At 43.3% G+C, this 25,160-nt stretch overlaps 2 protein-coding genes across 10 annotated transcripts in view; one reads left to right on the top strand and one right to left on the bottom strand.

Moving 5' to 3' along the window:
• Positions 1-25,160, top strand: part of LOC109423958 (aryl hydrocarbon receptor nuclear translocator homolog) — a 747,249-nt gene that overhangs the window by 509,977 nt on the left and 212,112 nt on the right. The gene's annotated exons all lie outside the window — the stretch shown is intronic.
• LOC134288947 (uncharacterized) lies at positions 16,214-17,865 on the bottom strand. The gene is made up of 2 exons (XM_062854878.1): positions 16,581-17,865; positions 16,214-16,511 (listed from the first exon to the last, which is right to left on the bottom strand). The coding sequence occupies exon 1, from the start codon at positions 17,817-17,819 to the stop codon at positions 16,869-16,871; it is 951 nt and encodes a 316-aa protein (XP_062710862.1). The 5' UTR covers positions 17,820-17,865; the 3' UTR covers positions 16,214-16,511; positions 16,581-16,868.

Here is a 25,160-nt window from a genome sequence, read left to right as displayed (position 1 = left end):
GAGGAATTCCAGAGAAATTTCCAGAGGAATTCCAGAGGAATTTCCAGAGGAATTTCCAGAGGAATTCCAGAGGAATTTCCAGAGAAATTCCAGAGGAATTTCCAGATGAATTTCCAGTGGGATTCCAGAGGAATTCCAGAGGAATTCCAGAGGAATTCCAGAGGAATTTCTAGAGGAATTCCAGAGGAATTTCCAGAGGAATCCCAGAGGAATTTCCAGAGGAATTCCAGAGGAATTCCAGAGGAATTCCAGAGGAATTCCCAAAGGAATTCCAGAGGAATTCCAGAGGAATTTACAGAGGAATTCCAGAGGAATGTACAGAGGAATTCCAGAGGAATTTACAGAGGAATTCCAAAGAAATATCCAGAGGAATTCCAGAGGAATTTCCATAGGAATTCCAGAGGAATTCCAGGGGAATTTCCAGAGGAATTTCCAGAGGAATTTCCAGAGGAATTGCAGAGGAATTTCCAGAGGAATTCCAGAGGAATTTCCAGAGGAATTCCAGAGGAATTTCCAGAGAAATTCCAGAGGAATTTCCAGAGGAATTTCCAGTGGGATTCCAGAGGAATTCCAGAGGAATTTCTTGAGGAATTCCAGAGGAATTTCCAGAGGAATCCCAGAAGAATTTCCAGAGGAATTCCAGAGGAATTTCCAGAGGAATTCCAGAGGAATTTCCAGAGGAATTCCAGAGGAATTCCAGAGGAATTTCCAGAGGAATTTCCAGAGGAATTCCAGAGGAATTTCCAGTGGGATTTCAGAGGAATTCCAGAGGAATTTCTTGAGGAATTCCAGAGGAATTTCCAGAGGAATCCCAGAGAAATTTCCAGAGGAATTCCAGAGGAATTTCCAGAGGAATTCCAGAGGAATTTCCAGAGGAATTCCAGAGGAATTTCCAGAGGAATTCTAGAGGAATTCCAGAGGAATTCCAGAGGAAATTCCAGAGGAATTTCCAGAGGAATTCTAGAGGAATTCCAGAGAAATTTCCAGAGGAATTTCCAGAGGAATTCCAGAGGAATTTCCAGAGGAATTCCAGAGGAATTTCCAGAGGAATTCCAGAGGATTTTCCAGAGGAATTCCAGAGGAATTTCCAGAGGAATTCCAGAGGAATTTCCAGAGGAATTCCAGAGGAATTTCCAGAAGAATTTCCAGAGGAATTTCCAGAGGAATTGCAGAGGAATTTCCAGAGGAATTCCAGAGGAATTCCAGAGGAATTTCCAGAGGAATTCCAGAGGAATTTCCAGAGGAATTCCAGAGGAATTTCCAGAGGAATTCCAGAGGAATTTCCAGAGAAATTCCAGAAGAAATTCCAGAGGAATTTCCAGAGGAATTTCCAGAGGAATTCCAGGGGAATTTCCAGAGGAATTCCGGAGGAATTTTCAGAGGAATTCCAGAGGAATTTCCAGAGGAATTCCGGAGGAATTTTCAGTGGAATTCCAGAGGAATTTCCAGAGGAATTCCAGAGGATTTTCCAGAGGAATTCCAGAGGATTTTCCAGAGGAATTCCAGAGGATTTTCCAGAGGAATTCCAGAGGAATTTCCAGAGGAATTCAAGAGGAATTTCCAGAAGAATTTCCAGAGGAATTTCCAGAGGAATTGCAGAGGAATTTCCAGAGGAATTCCAGAGTAATTTCCAGAGGAATTGCCAGAGGAATTGTAGAAAATTTCCAGAGGAATTGCAGAGGAATTTCCAGAGAAATTGCAGAGGAATTTCCGGAGGAATTCCAGAGGAATTTCCAGAGGAATTCCAGAGGAATTTCCAGAGAAATTCTAGAGGAATTTCCAGAGAAATTCTAGAGGAATTTCCAGAGAAATTCCAGAGGAAATTCCAGAGGAATTTCCAGAGAAATTCCTGAGGAATTTCCAGAGAAATTCCTGAGGAATTTCCAGAGAAATTCCAGAGGCTTTTCCAGAGGAATTCCAGAGGAATTCCAAAGGAACTTTCCAGAGGAATTTCCAGAACAATTCCAGAGATATTTCCAGAGGAATTTCAAGAGGATTTTCCAGAAGAATGCCAGAGAAATTTGCAGAAAGAATCCCAGCAGGATTCCAAGAGCGATTCCAGAGGAATTCTCCGAGGTATTCCCCAGTTTTCAGATTAATTCTCAGAGAGATTTCCAGAGAAATTCCAGAGGAGTACCAAAAGAATTTCCAAAGAAATTCCAGAGAAATTTTCAAGGTTATCCTAGAAGGATTCCAAGTGCGATTCCTGATGAATTTCCAGAGGGATTCCCAGAGGAATTCCAAGAGGAATTCCCAGAGGGATTCCCGAAGCAATTTCTTGAGGAATTCTCAGAGGGATTCCAAAGGAATTCCTAGATGAATTTCCAGAGAAATTTCCAGAGGAATTCCAGAGGAATTTCCAGAGGAATCCCAGAGGAATTTCCAGAGGAATTCCAGAGGAATTTCCAGAGGAATTCCAGAGAAATTTCCAGAGGAATTCCAGAGGAATTTCCAGAGGAATTTCCAGAGGAATTCCAGAGGAATTTCCAGAGAAATTCCAGAGGAATTTCCAGAGGAATTTCCAGTGGGATTCCAGAGGAATTTCCAGTGGGATTCCAGAGGAATTCCAGAGGAATTCCAGAGGAATTCCAGAGGAATTTCTAGAGGAATTCCAGAGGAATTTCCAGAGGAATCCCAGAGGAATTTCCAGAGGAATTCCAGAGGAATTCCAGAGGAATTCCAGAGGAATTCCCAGAGGAATTCCAGAGGTATTCCAGAGGAATTTACAGAGGAATTCCAGAGGAATGTACAGAGGAATTCCAGAGGAATTTACAGAGGAATTCCAAAGAAATATCCAGAGGAATTCCAGAGGAATTTCCATAGGAATTCCAGAGGAATTCCAGAGGAATTTCCAGAGGAATTTCCAGAGGAATTTCCAGAGGGATTTCCAGAGGAATTGCAGAGGAATTTCCAGAGGAATTCCAGAGGAATTTCCAGAGGAATTCCAGAGGAATTTCCAGAGAAATTCCAGAGGAATTTCCAGAGGAATTTCCAGTGGGATTCCAGAGGAATTCCAGAGGAATTTCTTGAGGAATTCCAGAGGAATTTCTAGAGGAATCCCAGAAGAATTTCCAGAGGAATTCCAGAGGAATTTCCAGAGGAATTCCAGAGGAATTTCCAGAGGAATTCCAGAGGAATTTCCAGAGGAATTCCAGAGGAATTTCCAGAGGAATTCCAGAGGAATTCCAGAGGAATTTCCAGAGGAATTTCCAGAGGAATTCCAGAGGAATTTCCAGTGGGATTCCAGAGGAATTCCAGAGGAATTTCTTGAGGAATTCCAGAGGAATTTCCAGAGGAATCCCAGAGGAATTTCCAGAGGAATTCCAGAGGAATTTCCAGAGGAATTCCAGAGGAATTCCAGAGAAATTTCCAGAGGAATTTCCAGAGGAATTCCAGAGGAATTTCCAGAGGAATTCCAGAGGAATTTCCAGAGGAATTCCAGAGGATTTTCCAGAGGAATTGCAGAGGAATTTCCAGAGGAATTCCAGAGGAATTTCCAGAGGAATTCCAGAGGAATTTCCAGAAGAATTTCCAGAGGAATTTCCAGAGGAATTGCAGAGGAATTTCCAGAGGAATTCCAGAGGAATTTCCAGAGGAATTCCAGAGGAATTTCCAGAGGAATTCCAGAGGAATTTCCAGAGGAATTCCAGAGGAATTTCCAGAGGAATTCCAGAGGAATTTCCAGAGGAATTCCAGAGGAAATTCCAGAGGAATTTCCAGAGGAATTTCCAGAGGAATTCCAGGGGAATTTCCAGAGGAATTCCGGAGGAATTTTCAGAGGAATTCCAGAGGAATTTCCAGAGGAATTCCGGAGGAATTTTCAGAGGAATTCCAGAGGAATTTCCAGAGGAATTCCAGAGGATTTTCCAGAGGAATTCCAGAGGATTTTCCAGAGGAATTCCAGAGGATTTTCCAGAGGAATTCCAGAGGAATTTCCAGAGGAATTCCAGAGGAATTTCCAGAGGAATTCTCGAGGAATTTCCAGAAGAATTTCCAGAGGAATTTCCAGAGGAATTGCAGAGGAATTTTCAGAGGAATTCCAGAGTAATTTCCAGAGGAATTGCCAGAGGAATTGTAGAAAATTGCCAGAGGAATTGTAGAAAATTTCCAGAGGAATTGCAGAGGAATTTCCAGAGAAATTGCAGAGGAATTTCCGGAGGAATTCCAGAGGAATTTCCAGAGGAATTCCAGAGGAATTTCCAGAGAAATTCTAGAGGAATTTCCAGAGAAATTCTAGAGGAATTTCCAGAGAAATTCCAGAGGAAATTCCAGAGGAATTTCCAGAGAAATTCCAGAGGAATTTCCAGAAAAATTCCAGAGGAATTTCCAGAGAAATTCCAGAGGCTTTTCCAGAGGAATTCCAGAGGAATTCCAAAGGAACTTTCCAGAGGAATTTCCAGAACAATTCCAGAGAAATTTCCAGAGGAATTTCAAGAGGATTTTCCAGAAGAATGCCAGAGAAATTTGCAGAAAGAATCCCAGCAGGATTCCAAGAGCGATTCCAGAGGAATTCTCCGAGGTATTCCCCAGTTTTCAGATTAATTCTCAGAGAGATTTCCAGAGAAATTCCAGAGGAGTACCAAAAGAATTTCCAAAGAAATTCCAGAGAAATTTTCAAGGTTATCCTAGAAGGATTCCAAGTGCGATTCCTGATGAATTTCCAGAGGGATTCCCAGAGGAATTCCAAGAGGAATTCCCAGAGGGATTCCCGAAGCAATTTCTTGAGGAATTCTCAGAGGGATTCCAAAGGAATTCCTAGATGAATTTCCAGAGAAATTTCCAGAGGAAATGCATAGAAATTTCAGAGGAATTTCATAGAAATTTCAGAGGAATTTTCAGAGAAACTCCAGAGGAATTCCAAAGGAATTTACAAAGAAATTCTAGAGGTATGTCCAGAGGAATTCCGAAAGAATTTCCAAAGCAATTCCAGAGGAATTTCCAGAGCTATTCCAGAGGAGTTTCCAGAAGAATTTCCAGATAAATTCGAGAGAAATTTCCAGAGGAATTCAAGAGGATTTTCCAGAGCAATCCCAGAGGAATTTCCAGAGAAATTCAAGAGGAGTACCAAAAGAATTTCCAAAGAAATTCCAGAGAAATTTTCAAAGTTATTCCAGAAGTATTCCAAGAGCAATTACAGATGAATTTCCAGAGGGATTCCAGAGAAATTCTCAGAAGAATTCCCAGAGGAATGTACAGAGAAATTCCAGAGCAACTTTTAGTGAAATTTCATAGGAATTGCAGAGAAAATCCAGAGGAATTACCAGAGAAACTACAGCGTAATTTCCAAAGGAATTCTAGACGTATTTCCAGATGAATTTCAGAAGAATTTCCAGAGCAATTCCAGAGGAATTTTTAGAACAATTCCAGAGGAATTTCTTGAGGCCAGAAGCATTTAAGAGATGTTTCCAGACGAATTCCGGAGGAATTTTAAGAGGAATTCCAGAGGATTTTCAAGAGCAGTAAAGGAATTCCAAACTAAATCTCTATGAAATTCCAGAAAAATTCCCTAATTCAGTGAAATTTTCAAAAAGGAATTTCTCTAAGTATTTGAGAGGAATTCTTGGAAAACATCCGAAGGAATTCCTAGAATTTTCCAGAGAAATTTCCATATGAATTCCAGAGAAACTCCCGGAGGAATTCCAGAAAATTTTCCAGAGGAATCTCAAGAGGAGAATCAGTGGAATTCATACAGGAACTACAGAGAAATTTCCAGAGGATTTTCTGATAAATTTCTAAGGAAGTCGCAGAGAAATGTCTGAATAATTCCAAAGCAATTGCAGAGGAACTCCCAGAGGATTCCCCTGAAGAATTTCTGAGGAATTTTTGAAGAATTCCCAGAGGCATTTTCTGCTTAACTCCAAATTCTAGAGAAAATTCCAGAGAATTTTCAGGAGAATTCCAGAGGAGTTTTCAGAGGAATTCTAGAGGGTTTTCCAGTGGAGTTTTAAAAGAATTCCCAGTGAAATTCGTAGCGAAAATTACAGATGAATTACGTATCTCCTATGTGATTGTACGACATTTCCCCGAAAACCAGTTCCCCGAATGAAGTTTCCCCGAGAGTTTTTTCCCCGAAAAACAATTCCCCGAACGAAGCGTTTCCCCGAATGGACCGTTTCCCCGAAATATTTATAAATCTATTTTTAGTACTGGTTTCTGACCATTTTCTTGATTAATTCCATAGTCTGAACTAGTCATTGAAACGAAATAGCGGAAAGTTAGCCTTAGTACAAAGTCTGTCGATATGTAGTCTTTAGAAAGATATCAAGATCATGGAACTTTCACATCTCATTGATATTGTGCATTCCCTCTTATTTTTTTTCTTAATTTTTAGAGATTTAATATTAATTTAATTAATATTAATAATTAAAATTAATTTAATTAATTAGTTTATTATTAAGAACATTAATGTTCTTCATAATGCTTCAATTAGGTTTGCTCTTCTTTTAAATATGGGTCGTTCTTTTCTGTTGTACTGACTGAAAATTATATGGCACTCAGCTAAAAACACGCTCATCATAATTTTCCCTTCTTTTATTCATAGGCTATTCTTTCTATTTATTTTTGAATATTCAATCGATGAAAACACCCTTTAAAACAAGTCATCAAGATTGTGGTAGTAATCTGCTAAAGTTCTTTGTCATTGTAAAACACATGATCCAGATAACTTAAACTTGAAGTCTTAAATTATCCTTGCTTGCGAAGGAAGTCAATGAGCATAATTTTAATGGGTATTTAAAACGAAAAGTCAATAGAACTCAATTTGATTGACAAATAGGTTTGAAGCTCAGCACTCTTCAGATTTTTTGTTGTAAATGAATGGATCATGACCGAAGTAGCATTTGAGATTGACATTTCTACAGAACATATTAGTAGTTAGACTACCGACAATATTTTGAAAGAACAGTATATGATGAAAGAAGGGAGATTTCTACTATAACGTCAATAGATACTAGAACAGTTGGTCACAAAACCAAAAAAATAAAACAAATTTCTTCGAATGAGTGTAATCAGTTTTGTACCTTTTAATTCCGCCCAGGTACAAGACGGATTACACTCATTCGAAGAGGGTATTCTGCTTAGAGGGTTCGAAAAGTCGGTACAAGAAAACAAATATATCAGCAGTCAAATAACTGATGATTAATTGAGCAGCTCAACTTAAAAGAACAGCCTATGTTTGAAAGAAGGGAAATTTGTATTGAATGAAAGTCTATCAATAGAGCCAAAAAGACGGTGCTGGATCTTTTGGCAGAAGTATGTCAGGCCGAAGTAAGTTAGGCCGCAGTCCGGTTGAGTTGAAAGCCATGAAAAACCCAATTTGATCATATATAAAACCCAATACTCAAAAGTATAGCCGACATCTCAAAGAAGGAAAATCTGTCATGAGACAGTCAGTGGTTTATTAAATTACCACTGTCAATAAGCTATGCAATATTACAACTAAAAACAACTGCCTATTATAAAAAGAAGCGAAATTTTCAGTTGGAATGTAGGCAGAGTGATCAATTAATGATTAGTACTTCAGTAGCAGTATAACATAAACATAAAAAATCATCTATGTGAGAAAAGGGAAAAGGATAAAATAATATTGTAAAATCATGAAAGTATATACCAGTATCCAGAGAATGCCCTAGATTTAAATAATGTAAAAAAAGAAAATCTCAAGAGAATCAAATATATTCTAGGAATTCAATAACAAATTTTAACGGAGCGGACCTGGTGTGATGGTTAGAACACTTGATTATCACGCCGAGGACCTGGAGTCGAATCCCACTCCCGACAAACTCGCAAAATGAGAGTTCTTCCTTCGGAAGGGAAGTAAAGCGTGGGTCCCGAGATGAACTAGCCTAGGGCTAAAAATCTCGTTAATACAGATAAAAAAAAACAAATTTTAACATCGTTAATGAAGAAAATTAGGAAGACGGCCTACTGACCCGTTCTACCCTATAAACTTCAGCTTAGCAACCCATTCTGGTTAAGATACTTCGGTCTGACGTTCTTTGGCTAAGCGTATTTTTACCTAAAGATCGGATCCCTCTAGTAGTGCATTGGGTGAAGTTAAATGGCATATGCAATAATCTTTTCGGGGAAACGGTACATTCGTGGAAAAAAAATTCGGGGAAACTTCATTCGGGGAACTGGTTTTCGGGGAAATGTCGTACAATCCTCTTATGTACCTCAACAACGTGTATAATTTATTCGCAGCTTTTTTTTCGGGTAATAATCATTACTCACTGCTTTTCCGCTAAGTGAAATTATCCATTAGCTAATAGCAGCCACCCATCCTGGCGCCCAACCAACCCTCCATCCAAGGTTAGTTAGCCCTGGATAGTGATCCGAATGAGTCCACTACCCCCACCACACCAAGCACACTACTGTGTGTGTTGTTACTGTTGTTATACTTTTTTTACGAGGTAATGACCAAACCAACAACATCAGCCAGCGCCAGCAATAGCACATTCTGGTGCGACCAAAAAGGTTGAAACGTTGTCTCATTTTCACTGACTTGCTGGCCTGGCCCGTTGGCCAGTCGTTGTTGTTAACATTCTTATCGACCTTGTACAAACAAAGTTTTATCCAGCGGACAACCCTGCTGCTGTCTGTGTCGTTCCCTCCTCTGCCCGAGACCGACCCCCCTACCAACCGGAGTGATGATGCGGCGCATAAAAAACTGCGCTGTAATTATACAGAAATGCTGCAATAAAATTATTGTGATTAAAATAAAAAATATGTACTTGGCAGTCAGTGGTGATGGCGGCGACCGGTGCTGCGGTGGTTGGGGAAGGCGTCGTCCAACTTCGGGGGTCTCTGCTGCTGGCTGGTCCGAATGTGGTGACGACGATGTCCGCCACAGACTTTGCTGCAGTTTTTTTTCGCTGCGAGTTGAGTTCTAGTTTTTCTCCGGTTTTCCACTTCGGCGGTGTGGCGCGCAGCGAAACAAAGTTATACTCTTTGCCTTTATTTAGTGTGTTGGAGTATTTCCCTACTACTATCATTGCCTTCACAAAGTATGGCCCGGCTGGTGCTGACTTTTCACATTTCAGCCTGCGCCAAGTTTTTCTCCGTTTTCCTCTGGAGGGCATGGCATTATGAAACAAGAGGTGAAAATGAGAAAAACTTTTGTTATTTATTTTGTCATAATTTATTTTCCCCTTCCTCGGCGAATAGCGCTTCAATTTCATTTAATTTAACTATATGCTTTTTCAATAAAAATTCGACGTGAAAAATCTGCGTCTACCTCTGGATGGGACACTCCTCAACGGATGCCATTTCACCCCCAAAGGGGTGGTTAGCGGGTTAAACTTAAGCCAAACGATGATGCCACTTGGAGACAACTTGTTCCGAGAGCAGGAAAGCAGAGGGCTGGAGCGAAGGGGAGAGGGTACTTTCCAACTTTTTGTGTCCTCGCAATGGCTGCCACACCTCCCACGCGCGAAAGCACTTCCGAAAAGAATGGAACCGGGATAAGAAATGGATAATTTATTCAAATAATTAGCGGAGAATTTATAACTACGTAGATCCTGTCGAGGCGGATGGCTCCGGGATCCCGAATTGGAGAAGGTTACTTTGGTAACGTACTATGAATTCTATGTCAGAAGTTCTGAGGTTCTTATGTTGGAGTTCCTCAGATACCTATGATAGTTATCCTTAGATTTCCGAGTCATAACACCTTAAGTTTCTGTATTAGAAGTTCTAAGACTCCTCTGCAAGGAATCCTTGACTTTCTGCGTTATAAAAACTTTCATAGAAATCTGGGGATTCCTCCGGTAGGAATTCCCAGATTCTTCGGGTAGGAATCTCCAGATTCGTTCGCTAGGAATCTCCAGATTCCTGCAGTAGAAATCCTCAGATTCCTCCAGTAGGAATCCCCGGATTCTTCCGGTAGGAATCCCTAGATTGTCCGATCTCCGGATTCCTCCGAGAGGAATCTCCAGATCACTCCGGTAGGAATCCTCAGATCACTCCGGTAGGAATCCCCAGATTCCTCCGGTAGGAATCCCCAAATTCCTCCGGTAGGAATCCCCAGATTCCTCCGGTAGGAATCCCCAGATTCCTCCGGTAGGAATCCCCAGATTCCTCCGGTAGGAATCCCCAGATTCCTCCGGTAGGAATCCCCAGATTCCTCCGGTAGGAATCCCCAGATTCCTCCGGTAGGAATCCCCAGATTCCTCCGGTAGGAATCCCCAGATTCCTCCGGTAGGAATCCCCAGATTCCTCCGGTAGGAATCCCCAGATTCCTCCGGTAGGAATCCCCAGATTCCTCCGGTAGGAATCCCCAGATTCCTCCGGTAGGAATCCCCAGATTCCTCCGATAGGAATCCCCAGATTCCTCCGGTAGGAATCCCCAAATTCCTCCGGTAGGAATCCCCAGATTCCTCCGGTAGGAATCCCCAGATTCCTACGGTACGAATCCCCAGATTCCTCTGGTTGGAATCCCCAGAATCCTCCGGTAGGAATCCTCAGATTCCTCTGGTTAAAATCCTCAGATTTCTTTGGTTGGAATCCTCAGATTCCTCTGATAGGAATCCTCAGATTTCTCCGGTAGGAATCCCCAGATTCCTCCGGTAGGAATCCCCAGATTCCTCCGGAAGGAATCCCCAGTCCCTCCGATGGGAATCTTCGGATTCCTCCGATGGGAATCTCCGGATTCCTCCGATGGGAATCTTCGGATTCCTCCGATGGGAATCTCCGGATTCCTCCGATGGGAATCTCCGGATTCCTCCGATGGGAATCTCCGGATTCCTCCGATGGGAATCTCCGGATTCCTCCGATGGGAATCTCCGGATTCCTCCGATTGGAATCTCCGGATTCCTCCGATGGGAATCTCCGGATTCCTCCGATGGGAATCTCCGGATTCCTCCGATGGGAATCTCCGGATTCCTCCGATGGGAATCTCCGGATTCCTCCGATGGGAATCTCCGGATTCCTCCGATGGGAATCTCCGGATTCCTCCGATGGGAATCTCCGGATTCCTCCGATGGGAATCTCCGGATTCCTCCGATGGGAATCTCCGGATTCCTCCGATGGGAATCTCCGGATTCCTCTCCTACTTACCTCCGGATTCCTCCGGTAGGAATCTTCGGATTTTTCCGGTAAGAATCCTTCGGTAGGAATCCCCAGATTAATCCGGTAGGAATCCCCAGATTCCTCCGGTAAAAATCACCAGATTTCTCCGGTAGGAATCCCCAGAATCCTCCGGTAGGAATCCTGAGATTCCTCTGGTTGGAATCCTGAGATTCCTCTGGTTGGAATCCTGAGATTCCTCTGGTTGGAATCTTGAGATTCCTCTGGTTGGAATCCTCAGATTCCTCTGGTTGGATTCCTCAGATTCCTCTGGTAGGAATCCTCAGATTCCTCTGGTTGGAATCCACAGATTTCTCCGGTAAGAATCCTCAGATTTCTCCGGTAGGAATCCCCAGATTCCTCCGATAGGAATCCTGAGATTCATCTGGTTGGAATCCTCAGATTCCTCTGGTTGTAATCCTGAGATTCCTCTGGTTGGAATCTTGAGATTCCTCTGGTTGGAATCCTCAGATTCCTCTGGTTGGAATCCTCAGATTCCTCTGGTAGGAATCCTCAGATTCCTCTGGTAGGAATCCTCAGATTCCTCTGGTTGGAATCCACAGATTTCTCCGGTAGGAATCCTCAGATTCCTCCGGTAGGAATCCCCAAAATCCTCCGGTAGGAATACTGAGATTCCTCTGGTTGGAATCCTCAGATTCCTCTGGTTGGAATCCTCAGATTCCTCTGGTTGGAATCCTCAGATTCCTCTGGTAGGAATCATCAGATTCCTCTGGTAGGAATCCTCAGATTCCTCTGGTTGGAATCCACAGATTTCTCCGGTAGGAATCCTCAGATTCCTCCGGTAGGAATCCCCAGTCTCTGGATTCCTCCGATGGGAATCTCCCGGATTACTCCGATGGGAACCTCCCGGATTCCTCCGATGGGAATCTCCCGGATTCCTCCGATGGGAATCTCCCGGACTCCTCCGATGGGAATCTCCCGGATTCCTCCGATGGGAATCTCCCGGATTCCTCCGATGGGAATCTCCCGGATTCCTCCGAAAAGAATCTCCCGGATTCCTCCGATGGGAATCTACCGGATTCCTCCGATGGGAATCTCCGGATTCCTCCGATGGGAATCTCCGGATTCCTCCGATAGGAATCTCCCGGATTCCTCCGATAGGAATCTCCCGGATTCCTCCGATGGGTATCTCCCGGATTCCTCTGATGGGAATCTCCCGGATTCCTCCGATGGGAATCCCCGGATTCTTGCGAAAGGAATCTCTGGATTCCTTAGGCGAAGATCTCCGGATTCCTTCGGCGAAGATCTCCGGATTCCTTCGGCAAGAATCTCCAGATTTCATCTTCAGGATTTTGAGATATTCATGAAGATCCTTGAATTCCGATCACCAATTCTGGCACATTCTCTCACTCGGGCATCCACCCCTTACCATGGTATACCACCATCCATCCCCAAGGGCCAAGGACCACACAACGAGATTCGGCAGTCGGTTTCGTCGTGTCGCCTAGCCTAGCACTGCGAGACAAGAAAACTCTTTTTCTAATTATTATCGTTATCTCTACACCCGTTAAAATAATGACTTTGTCTGGAAGCTCGCTTGTTTTCGACGCTCGTTCAGATGAAGACGATCGTCGACTCAGCGTGGAACAACTTTACCATTTCTCATCATAATAATTTAATCAATTGACAGCGCTCCACCAGCTGCCTGGCACATCCTCATGGCTACTGTTGCTGATAACCCCTTTCTTCATTTTGGTTGGATCCAACGCAGTTTATAATTCAAACAAAAACACGCATTTTTAGTAAGTAAGTCGTTGTCGTCGTCGTCGTTCGCCCACTCATCTGCTCCTTGGTGACGGTGGTGGTGGCGACGGCGACGGTGACTACTGTTGTCCATCCATACTCCTTTTATTGGATTTTGTGATGGGAGGGAGGGTGGCTCCAAGGAGGATCGGCTTCGATGAAGGCCGAGAAGGCGTTCGCGCGTTCCTTCGTCGTCGTCTTCATCGTCGTCGTTATCTAACGAGCCATCGTTAATTTCTACTGTTGTTCCCGCCGCTGGCCAATGGTTCGGTGTATATTTCAGGCATCGGTGGTTCCTATGGCTTAAAGATTAATAGGGGGATATAAATTTAAATGAGGTGCATTTTTTTCGTCTTCGTATTCGTATTCTCCGAGGTGCTTCTGTGTTTTGCGATGGTAACTCGATGGTTACTGCTGCGCGTTCGCGGTAGCCGCCGATGGCTACTGGATGTTTTGCTGTTTTCTTTTTTGCTTGAGAGGATTATCTTAAAGTGTGGTAATTTTGAACAGAAGCGCTTTTATTTTCTCTGGTAGTGTTAAAAGGGGAGAAGCTTAAACGGAAACAAGTAGGTTTTTGTAAGGAGTTTGTAGATTTTTTGTACAGATGATATGGAAAAATGATGGCTTGGTGATCTTGTAGCTGCCACTTTCGATTCGTATGCAGAAGGTTCTGGGTTCAATCCCTGACCCATCCTTTGTGTTTTTCTATCTCCGTAATTCCTCTTTTAACCCTAAAAGGGATACCTTCATGGCTTCAGTTTCGTCACCTCGGTGAGTGTGTTCCATCAAAGACGAGCTCTGAAAGACGCCTGGGGTCCAATGGACCCCAGGTATCCCTTTTAAGGTTAATTACCTAGAATTACTTTAGGCAGTCCTCTGAAATTCCTATGGAAAATCCTCTGTAATTCTTTTGGGAAATCCTCAGGAATTGCTTTGGAAACTCCTGAAGAAATCAGAAAGGTATTTTGTAGATTTTCTTTGGGAATTTCTCTGGAATTCTTTTGAGAATTTCTCTGGATTTTTTTTAAGAATTCCTCTGGATTTTTTCGAGAATTCCTCTGAAATTCTTTCGAGAATTCCTCTGGATTTTTTTAAAGAATTCCTCTGGAATTTCTCGAGAATTCTTCTGAAATTCTTTCGAGAATTCCTCTGAAATTCTTTCGAGTATTCCTCTGGAATTATTTAGAGAATTCCTCTGGAATTTTTTCGAGAATTCTCTGGAATTCTTTCGAGAATTCCTCTAGAATTTTTTCGAGAATTCCTCTGGAATTCGTTCGAGAATTCCTCTGGAATTCTTTCAAGAATTCCTCTGGAATTCTTTCGAGAATTCCTCTGCATTTCTTTCGAGAATTCCTCTGGAATTCTTTCAAGAATTCCTCTGAAATTCTTTCGAGAATTCCTCTGGAATTCTTTCGAGAACACTTAAGGAATTCTTTCGAGAATTCCTCTGGAATTCTTTCGAGAACTCCTCTGGTATTCTTTCGAGAATTCCTCTGGAATTCTTTCGAGAATTCCTCTGGTATTCTTTCGAGAATTCCTCTGATATTTATTCGAAAATTCCTCAGGAATTCTTTCAAGAATTCCTCTGGAATTCTTTCGAAATTTCCTCTGGAATTCTTTCGAGAATTCCTCTGGAATTTTTTCGAGAATTCCTGTGGTATTCTTTCGAGAATTCCTCTGGTATTCTTTCGAAAATTCCTCTGGAATTCTTTCGAGAATTCATCTGGAATTCTTTCGAGAATTTATCTGGAATTCTTTCGAGAACTCCTCTGGAGTTTTTTCGAGAATTCCTCTGGGATTCTTTAGAGAATTCCTCTGGAATTCTTTCGAGAATTTTTATGGAATCCTTTCGAGAATTTCGCTGAAATTCTTTCGAGAATTTCTCATGAATTCTTTCGAGAATTGCTCAGGATTTTTTTCCGAAAACTCCTCTGGAATTCTTTTGAGAATTCCTTTGGATTTCTTTTGAGAGTTCCTCTGGAATTCTTTCGAGAATTCCTCTGGAATTCTTTAGAGAATTCTACTGGAATTCTTTCGAGAATTCCTCTGGAATTCTTTCGAGAATTCCTCTGGAATTCTTTCGAGAATTCCTCTGGAATTCTTTCGAGAATTCCTCTGGAATTCTTTCTAGAATTCCTCTGGAATTCTTTCTCGAGAATTCCTCTGGAATTCTTTCGAGAATTCCTCTGGTATTTTTTCGAGAATTCCTCTGATATTCTTTCGAGAATTCCTCTGGAATTCTTTCAAGAATTCTTTCGAGAATTCCTCTGGAATTCTTTTGACAATTCCCCTGGAATTCTTTCGAGAATTCCTCTGGAATTCGTTCGAGAATTTCTCTGGAATTCTTTCGAGAATTCCTCTGGAATTCTTTCGAGAATTCTTCTGGAATTCTTTCGAGAATTCCTCTGGAATTCTTTAGAGATTTTATCTGGAAGTCTTTCGAGAATTCTTCTGGAATTCTATAGAGAATTTTTCTGGAACTCTATAGAGATTTCCTCTGGAATACTTTCGAGAATTCCTCAGGAATTCTTTCGAGAATTCCTCTGAAATTCTTACGCGAATTCCACTGAAATTCCTTTGAGAATTCCTCTGAAATTTCCTTGAGAATTCCTCGGAAACTCTATCGAGAATTCCTTTGGAATTCTTTCGAGAATGCCTCTGGAATTCTTTCGAGATTTCTTCTGGATTTTTTTCGAGAAATTCTCCGAAATTCTTTCGAGAATTCTTCTGGAATTCTATAGAGAATTCTTCTGGAATTCTTCTTAGAATTCTTTTGGAATTCTTCTTAGAATTCCTCTAGAATTCTATAGAGAATTCTCCTGGAATTCTATTGAGAATTCCGCTGGAATTGTTTCGAAAATTCTCGGAGAAATTCCAGAGGAAATTTACATCGTTTCCAGAGGGATTTTCGAAAGCATTCCAGAAGAATACCAATTGGAATCCCAGAGAAATTCTCGAGAGAAAAACTGTTGATACCTACGGGTCCTCTGGAATTCCTCCGGTAATTTTCTCTGGAATATCACCGGAAATTTTGCTAGAATTCCTCTGGAGATTCCTAGAAAATTCCTCTGGAATACCTTTGGGAATTCCTCTACAATTTCTCTGGAAATTTCCGGGAATTTCTTTAGCATTTTTCTAGGAATTCCTCTGGAATTTTTCTGGGATTTCCACTCACAATTCGTCTGGAACTACTCTGAGAATTCCTCTGGGAATTCCTCTGGGAATTCCTCTGGAAAATCCTTCGGGAATTCCTCTGTAATCTCTCTGGAAATTCCTCTGGAATTGCTCTTAAAATCCTTCTGTAATTACTTTGAACATTTTTTTAAGAATTAGGCTTGGTTTCCTTTGGGAATTCCTCGAGAATTCCTTTCAAAATTCTTCGAGTATTGTTGAGAAACTTTTTGTAGTCCTTTCGTGTGGTGTGAGAGAGACTCAACTGAAATATAGATTTATTACCAGAAATTCCAACTAACATATAGAATTCTACTTACAAATTAGTTCTCATTACCCTGCCGATGCTTCGCATACGAACCAAGGCCGTGTGAGGTTAGGATCTAGCTACAATATAATTCATTTAGGGTTTTGCAAATTCATGGACAAATTCATAGAATACCTACGTGCTACTAAGTCAAACGTACTACCTAATCCACCTCCTATGCTAGTAGCAGATTCTATGAATGTATTAGCTAAAATATATAGAACAAAGCATATGAGCGACATATGGGAAAATCATTCTTAGAAGCTAGCTAACTCACAGTTCTGTTCAGGAAAAAACACTAAGATATCATAGGCAACGAGGGCTAGCACTACTTAGCATTAACATTAAGCATAGAGACTGCAATTATCATAATATTTTAATATAAATGTGGCACCAGTTCAACGTGTAGTTATCTTTCACAAAATGACAATCAGTATTTCCATTCTTCTTTTCTCCTTATCTGCTACCTAAACGTCATCGCAATAAAGTCCCAATGCAGAGTGCGGCGGCGACGTACCGTCGCGGTCCCAATAACCGTCACACCCCGACCCGTAATGCCACCTGGCTAGGTGGTCTTACCGTCCTCTAATAAGTCAAGCAAAGCAACCTTTATAGCTGGACGCCTTACTACACCGCAGGCAGTTTGCACATCTACCTTGCGGACCTGTCCATCCGGTGACGAATATGCTCGTACGATACGACCGCGTTGCCATCCATTTCGTACCGACTCATCCACGATGATCACAAGATCTCCTTCCTCTAACGGTCGTACATTCGAAAACCATTTGGTCCTCCTGGCGATCGTGGGCAGATACGACTTAATCCACTGCTTCCAGAACTGGTCTGTTAAGTGCAGCATCAATTTCCAATTCGTTCTTAACGCAGTAGACTCTTCAACTGGGATCCTCGGTTCAGCATTCACTCCACTGGAACTCATCATTAAAAAATGATTTGGCGTGAGGACCGGTTGTTCAGGTGACTCTAACGGTACGAAGGTTAAAGGATGCGAATTAACCATCATTTCCACCTCTGCTAATAACGTTACGAAGCTCTCGTCGTCCAGCCGCTTTCTATGCGAAAGTACCTTGAATCCTTCCTTCACTGACCGAACTTTCCGTTCCCACACTCCGCCCATGTGGGGGGCTGACGGTGGGTTGAAAATCCATTCCGTGTCGACATTTGTAAATGTTCCAGCAATCTCACGGTTGATAGCGTTCATCTCTTCCGACAACTCCTTGGCAGCTCCTCGAAAGTTGGTACCGTTGTCGCTGTATATCCTTTGTGGTGCACCACGCCTCGCCACGAAGCGCCGAATAGCCATTTTGCATGACTCCGTAGTCAAAGTGTGCACCACTTCCAAATGCACAGCTCTTACAGTCAAACATGTGAGGAGTGCGACCCACCGTTTGATGTTGGTGCGGCCTCTCTTCACAATCATAGGTCCAAAATAATCAAGGCCCACAAACGTAAAAGGACGAACGTAAGGACTTACCCTTGGCGAAGGTAGAGGTGACATCTTGGGGGCCGCTGGTTTAGCACGATAAACGCGGCACCATTGACATTGGCCGATTGCCTTTTTAACAGCTGATCGCATCTTGGGGATGTGGTACTTCAATCGTAATTCGTTAAGAACGGTTTCTGTAGGGGAGGAAGGGGTAACCCCGTCACCCTAAGCATTTAGATTTTTCAAAATAAATGTAGGGCAAAAATTGATATTTTCAGTACGCAGATTATTTGATTCATTAGTTTTTTAAAAGACTTGTGCATTGGAATTGTCAAATTATGTTAATTCTGGCGAACAATGCACATAACACAACCATAATAAATATTCATGTTTTTATTTCAGTGCGGGTAAGTCCGTCACCCCTATGGGGTAAGTCCGTCATATATATTTTTATAGTAATACTTTTGAAGATTTCAATTTTTAAATATTTTCAATACATTTTTAAAGTGCAGTGATGGTTTACCAATCATTCTACAGTCGATACTCTTGTAAAAACACTGGTCGGGGGGCGCAATTGGAATTCGCCTAATAGGGGACTAAGCTTATGGGATTTGGGCTTATGGGGGTGTGGCCAATTATCCCGGGTGTGTTAACAGAGAGCGCAATACTTTCTCCGGCAAAGCTTTAGGGTTTGAAAAGATCTACCATTTAGAACTTAGGTTCATATGATTACTTGGTAACTTGGCCGCCAGAGGCGCCACCAACAGTTTGATACTAAATTGCTCTACAGGAACCATTAGGTTGTCAAGCAAACGTTACGATGTGCGACAGCTCAAGACCCTGATAATTAGAAATAGCGTCTTCGGAAAAAATATTGGATACGCTAATAACTTACAGATGATGAGTTACAAAGTTCGAAATTCCTCCACTAGGCGGCGCTAGTGGGCATGTAAATTTTCCAAACCTCATATCTCAGAATCCAATGATTTGGTGTCTTCCGCAAAGTTGATCAGTATGACATAGACTTACATAAAACGGGACACGTGGTTCAGAATTCTGCCACTAGGCGGCGCTAGTGAATTTGCAATCGCTGAAAAAATAATCCACATATTATGCCCTTAGAAGGTCCAGAAAGGAACAGGAAGAGTCCAAGCAGGAACTCCTGGAGAATTCCTAGTAGATCTAGTTGGATAAATCGTAGGAAATACTGAAAGAAGCCTTAGAAAAAAAAACCCGCAGGAATTCCAGGAGAAACCCATATGGGGTCGTCCATAAATGACGTAGCATTTTTGACGATTTTTGACACCCCTTTCCACCCCTCGTAGTCTACTTTCCAATACGTACATAGCTAGATAATACATAGCATAATTTGAGACTTCAACTCATCCCCCCCATAAAATGCTACGTCATTTATGGGCGACCCCTATAGAAATTTTCCTGGTTTGTCATCAGTTTTAGTTGCATGGCATCTAATAGAAATGCCTAGCCAGTTCAACAAACATCCGGTCATCCGAAGAGCATGACGGTGTTACCCCCGCCGATGAGTGACGGGCTTACCCGAAAAGGCCACTTTTCTTAAATTACACCGAAATTTCTGAATAATTGTTGAAACTGACTATTCAATGAATCTTGGCACTAAAGAATAGTACAGATGAGAATACATGATTGATGAAAGTTATTTTTTGCACTTCTTTTGTATTTCAGAAGCTAAATACCACCGAGGAAATATTACATCCGCCGTTGGTACAACGACGCGTGCGTTTGTTTTGTTTATTTTCTTCGTGTTTGACAGGTCAATTTTGGTATCATTTGTCTCGAAAGAGTAAAAATGGTAAAAACAAATGAGGCGTGTGGCCAAAAAGCTACTAAATCACTGTTTTCTGGTAAAATCATTGGGGTGACGGGCTTACCCACCCTGACGGTGTTACCCGCTTTTCCCCTATTGGCATGTCCGTAACGTTGGTGGAAATGGCTTATTAGCAGATTGGTGACGTGATGTTCCTTTGGAACGATGATCGGTCTACGAAAGTCATAGGCAAAGTAGGCCGCCTCAGGATCAATTCGACTATCCATCCTAAGGACTCCTTTGTCATCTAAAAACGGTGAAAGCTTGAATATCGGGCTGGATTTCTCAAGCTTATTTTGATTATTAGGTGAACGCTGACTATTTGTTCGAAGAGTGACAACTTCGTCGGAAAGGCATTCCATCTGTACCATTCGCCACAAGGCGATTTCTGCAGCCACGTAATCCTCCTGAGTCAGCATTCTAGCAGGTGCCGAAATGCGTTCACGGTGTTGACATCGATGGACAAAATGATACAGCATCGCTATTCTTCGCAGTAGACCTCGGAAAGTAGAAAAGTTCTCAAACTTCACTACTGGACTGTCCGCAATCGCGTGGTAGCAGAATACTGCCCTCAGTTCTTCTTCAGTCTCGCTTGCATCCGGGGTTTCCGTTGACCAACAAGTTGCTGAATGGAATAGGAACTCAGGACCAGTGAACCATTCACTGCAAGGATCAAGTGATGGTCCACACTTTCCCCATTTCGTGCCTTTATCCGCCACATTAAGCTGGGTTGATATCCACTTCCACTCCGAAGGTTGACTTGATTCCAGGATTTCTGCAACCCGGAATGATACATATTGCCGATACTTTCTCGGGTCTGATCGTAGCCACGATATGACGCATTTGGAATCGGTTAGAAAAGTTCGTTTCGAAATAGGCAAAGTGTGACTTTCGGTTATGGTTTTTGCCATTCGTACTCCCATAACAGCAGCGTTTAACTCGTTTCGAGGGATGGAATGCGGCTTCAAAGGAGTAACTTTTGATTTCGCAGATACTAGCGTACACCTTGTAACTCCTCGGTCGTTAATACGAAAATATGCAACGCAACAATAAGCTACCTCGCTTGCATCTGTGAACATTATTAGCTCAATTGATTCAAGACTCGTCGGGGCATAACCAGGAAAGTAGCATCTCGTAATGCGCACTTTATTCAACTCGGCAGACAGCTGGATCCACCGCTGCCAGTTGGCGAAGTCTCTGGGGATGATTTTATCGTCCCAGCCGACTCCAGACCGCCAGATATCCTGAATTAAGAGTTTGCCGTGGATGGTGTATGTGGCAATGAATCCTAGTGGATCAAAAACACTCATTACCACTCGGAGTACGTCACGCTTCGTTGGTATTATGTCGCCATATAACAAATGCTGGAGATCGTCACGAACTTGAAGGCTAAAGATGAATACATCTGCTTCGGGCATCCACGTTATTCCCAAAACACGTTCTGACGCTGTAGTTTTTTCCACTAAAAACTTCTTCACCGATTCGGGATTTCCTTCCCCGATCCATCTCAGGACATCCACAGAGTTTGATTGCCAGTTCCGGATTTCGAAGCATGCTTTGCTGAAGACCTCGCGAACATCGATCACCAACCGAGCAGCTTGTTCCGCTGTATCCCGACTGTCCAAAAAGTCATCCACATACGTATTCTCAATAATCGCTTGGGCGGCCTCTGGGAACGTATTCAGATATTCGTTTGCGTTCACGTTCTTCGCATATTGTGCCGAGCATGGGGAGCACGCGGCTCCAAAGGTAGCGACGTCCATTACATAAGTAGTTGGTGGACTCGCTGCATCTTCCCGATATAAGAACCTCTGCGATTGGCGATCTTCCTTCCTTATTTGAAGCTGGTGGAACATTTGCTTGACGTCACCAGCAACGGCATATTCTCGCTGCCGGAATCTGCAAATGACCGCAGGGAGGGACACCAGAAGGTCTGGTCCCTTGAGCAACGCGGAATTCAGCGAAATGTCCCCAACTTTTGCAGCAGCGTCCCAAACAACTCGCACCTTATCAGGCTTGCGTGGGTTACGAACGATTCCTAACGGTAGATACCAAACGCGCTTTGGGTCTGCGTTCCGTAACTCGTCTTCCGTGGCAATATGCGCATATCCCCGTTCCAAGTACTCCTGCAGTTGACCATCCACAATTTTCTTCAACCCTGGATCATTTCTCAAACGACGCTCCAGACACTTCATCCTGCGTTCTGCCATTGGGAAGCTATTTGGCAGTTCCACATCGTCGCTTCTCCATAGCAGACCAGTTTCGAACCTGCCAGTCTCCGTTCTTACAGTTGTTTCGCGAAGAATTCTGTGTGCGCGCTGGTCTTCGGGAGATTCTGGTGGACATGCTCCGGTGATTCCAAAATCTTCACTGTCGAAGTACTCTTTTACGGCATCATGAACGCTTTGATCCGAATCGCTGATTTCATGAACCATGACCTGCACATCTGGGCAAGACCGGCGGCCGCCGAACACAGTCCATCCTAGCCGAGTCTTCGATGCAATAGGTTCTCCATCCCTTCGCTCCCTAGACTTCAGAGCTAGCTTTAACCTGGCATCCGCTAGACCGATGAGTATTTGCGGCTTCGCTTCTTGGTAGCTACTAACTGGTAGTCCTTGTAGATGCGGGTACTGTTTGGCTAGCTCTTTATAGTCCAAACTCTGTATGGGCAGTCCAAGTTCTTCAACGGTGCATACATCCATCAAATGGTATTTACGAGAACTTCCAATACCAGAGATTTCCACTTCTACCCTTCTTGATGCTGCTTCTCTTCGAGTAACGTTAGAGGTCCATTGAAGCACGAGAGAATGGTTTATACCTTCTAGTCCCAACTCGTTGGCGATACGGTTTTCCAGTAGAGTTTTATTGGATCCGTCATCTAGAAACGCGAAAACATTCAACGATTTACCATTTCCGAAGAGTTTCACCGGCAGGACTTTGAACAGTGTAGAAGTTTGCTTCTGATTATGCGTGGTAACTAATGCAGGTGTTGCAGGAATGCTGCTGTTGGATTGTGTGATTTTGCCAGGGTGCAACAGCTTGTGGTGCAAGTCATTGCAACCGTCGATCCCGCAAGGCTGTTTCGTACGACACGGCCATTTGCCATGCGCAATTAGGCAGCGCTGGCACATACCGTTTTTCTCGACAAAAGACCACCGATCTGGAATGGAGAGGTTCTTGAATCTGTCGCAGTACCGCACCTTGTGATCAGTCCGATTACAACCGAGACACGGTTTGGCCACAAACTTTTCCTTCTCCTTACTGGCGAGCTTCAAAGGTTCTTGTTCTGACGTGTGGGCGTTGATAAACCCGCTCTTCTCCTTCTTTGCCCTTCTTGGATCTTCCGCACGGTTTGTGTCAGACGGGAGACTAACTTGGCACGCTGCTGTCTTCAGGGACGACACATAATCACTGAATGCTTTTATTGTAACACTCTGGATGCGCTGTGTGTGCAAGCCCCAGTCCAGACGAATGCTCGGTGGCAGCTTTGCAACAAGTTCCGAGAGCAGCATAGGATTAGCTAGATGCATTTGCAAATTCGCAGCTTCGATGTACGTCACGAGATTGCGAACTTCTCGTCCGAACGTGACTATCGTTTCGAGCTTGTTAACATTAGGTAGAGGTGCATTCCTGACCTTTGATAACAAACAGTGAACCAACTGTTCCAGACGGCCGCACTCATCGCGTAGAGTGGCGATGATTTCTGGAATCGCAGATGGTAGAGTGAGAATACTTTGTACCATCTCTCTGGCTTTTCCAACCAGGCTTTTCTGAAGCCGGGCCAGATTTTCGTCGGGTTGAATGCCGCAAATCGCTGTCGTTGACTCGAATGCACTCAAAAACATTGGCCATTCGAGAGGATCGCCAGCAAACTTTGGTAGTTCCTTCGATACTACCTGCCTCGCTGCTAGCTGCTGAGCATTGATGATTCCGCCGATTGGAGGCGGTAGTGGTACCGATACCGAATGGGGCATGTAGCCGTACATGCTGGTTTGCTGATTCCATGGCGCAGTTTCTGATTGGTTGATTGGACGTGAATTCGAGAACATGGTTACGTTTGGCACGGGGGGCGGTACTGGAATTGGCTGGGGTACGTATCTAAACTGCGATTGGACTGTCGTAGTCGGATATGACAGCTGCGCGGATGATTGGATGACGACGTTGTTCTGCGTTTGTTGCGGCAATAGCCCATGCACAGTCGGGTGAGACGATTTATCGAATGCAGTCGGCACCGTTAGAGGGACGTGAGCGGCAATTCCAGGCGGGTATGCTAGTCCTGAAGCAGCATGCGTCGATGACTGCGGAACATGGTGGCCAATGTTTAGATTGGCAGGCGCTTCAAACCCAGCGTGCGCCGATGATGGAATCGCAGAAAGCGTTGGCTCCAGTATGCCCGATGGTTTCTTCGGGGGAAGCATGTGCTTTGGCAATCCGAGAGGCGTGTTGAAAACGTTGAGCTTTTCCTGCTGACATTGGTCCACCTGTTGCTGCTGTTGACTATCTACTCTTGTGTCCGGAGGATGCACCTTGGGCACAGCTCCAGTACCGCTAACTGGTGTTGACGTGTGCACTCCTGCCGGTGGTCGTTCAAACCCGTCTGAATGCTGCAGACCTTGTTTAACATCTTTCGTGGATTCAACCCAAGCATTAACATCACGTTGACGATTGTGACTACGACTGACACCGCTTTTGATACTGCCACCTCCAGTCTGCTCAGCTTCCGCTTCGGCTTCCAAGCTATGCTTTTCCATCAAAAAACGGCGTTCCCTCTCAGCTTTCTCGAGCTCAATCTTGTCTTCCAATGCCTTTAGCTCTTGTAACTGTTTAAGCCTTAGTCGCGCACTAGATGTTGACCTCACTGACGAAACAGAACCCGCGACGGAGCCACAGAACGTTGAGCAATTATTGCATCGCCAAGGACCGTCGAAGCCATCTGGTAATCCGGCACAGATGTAGTGCCACAGAGCGCAGCACTTGTTACACGTCACTATCGTCTGGTTGGAATCCGTTTTTCTACAGCCGGTACAGCTGTGTGTAGCCACCGTTGTGGAAAGGGCATCACGGCCAATGGGATTCCTGCTACTCATCGTAATTTTTGAGTTTGTTGAGAAACTTTTTGTAGTCCTTTCGTGTGGTGTGAGAGAGACTCAACTGAAATATAGATTTATTACCAGAAATTCCAACTAACATATAGAATTCTACTTACAAATTAGTTCTCATTACCCTGCCGATGCTTCGCATACGAACCAAGGCCGTGTGAGGTTAGGATCTAGCTACAATATAATTCATTTAGGGTTTTGCAAATTCATGGACAAATTCATAGAATACCTACGTGCTACTAAGTCAAACGTACTACCTAATCCACCTCCTATGCTAGTAGCAGATTCTATGAATGTATTAGCTAAAATATATAGAACAAAGCATATGAGCGACATATGGGAAAATCATTCTTAGAAGCTAGCTAACTCACAGTTCTGTTCAGGAAAAAACACTAAGATATCATAGGCAACGAGGGCTAGCACTACTTAGCATTAACATTAAGCATAGAGACTGCAATTATCATAATA

This window comes from Aedes albopictus, chromosome 2 (assembly GCF_035046485.1).
Source record: "Aedes albopictus strain Foshan chromosome 2, AalbF5, whole genome shotgun sequence".
Taxonomy (NCBI): domain Eukaryota; kingdom Metazoa; phylum Arthropoda; class Insecta; order Diptera; family Culicidae; genus Aedes; species Aedes albopictus.
Note: the sequence above shows the minus strand (reverse complement) of the source record. Positions and strands in the feature narration are given on the sequence as shown.

Bases quoted from the DNA above. Each gene is read 5' to 3' on its own strand.
- LOC134288947 (XM_062854878.1), bottom strand. From the start codon at position 17,819: ATGTCACCTCTACCTTCGCCAAGGGTAAGTCCTTACGTTCGTCCTTTT.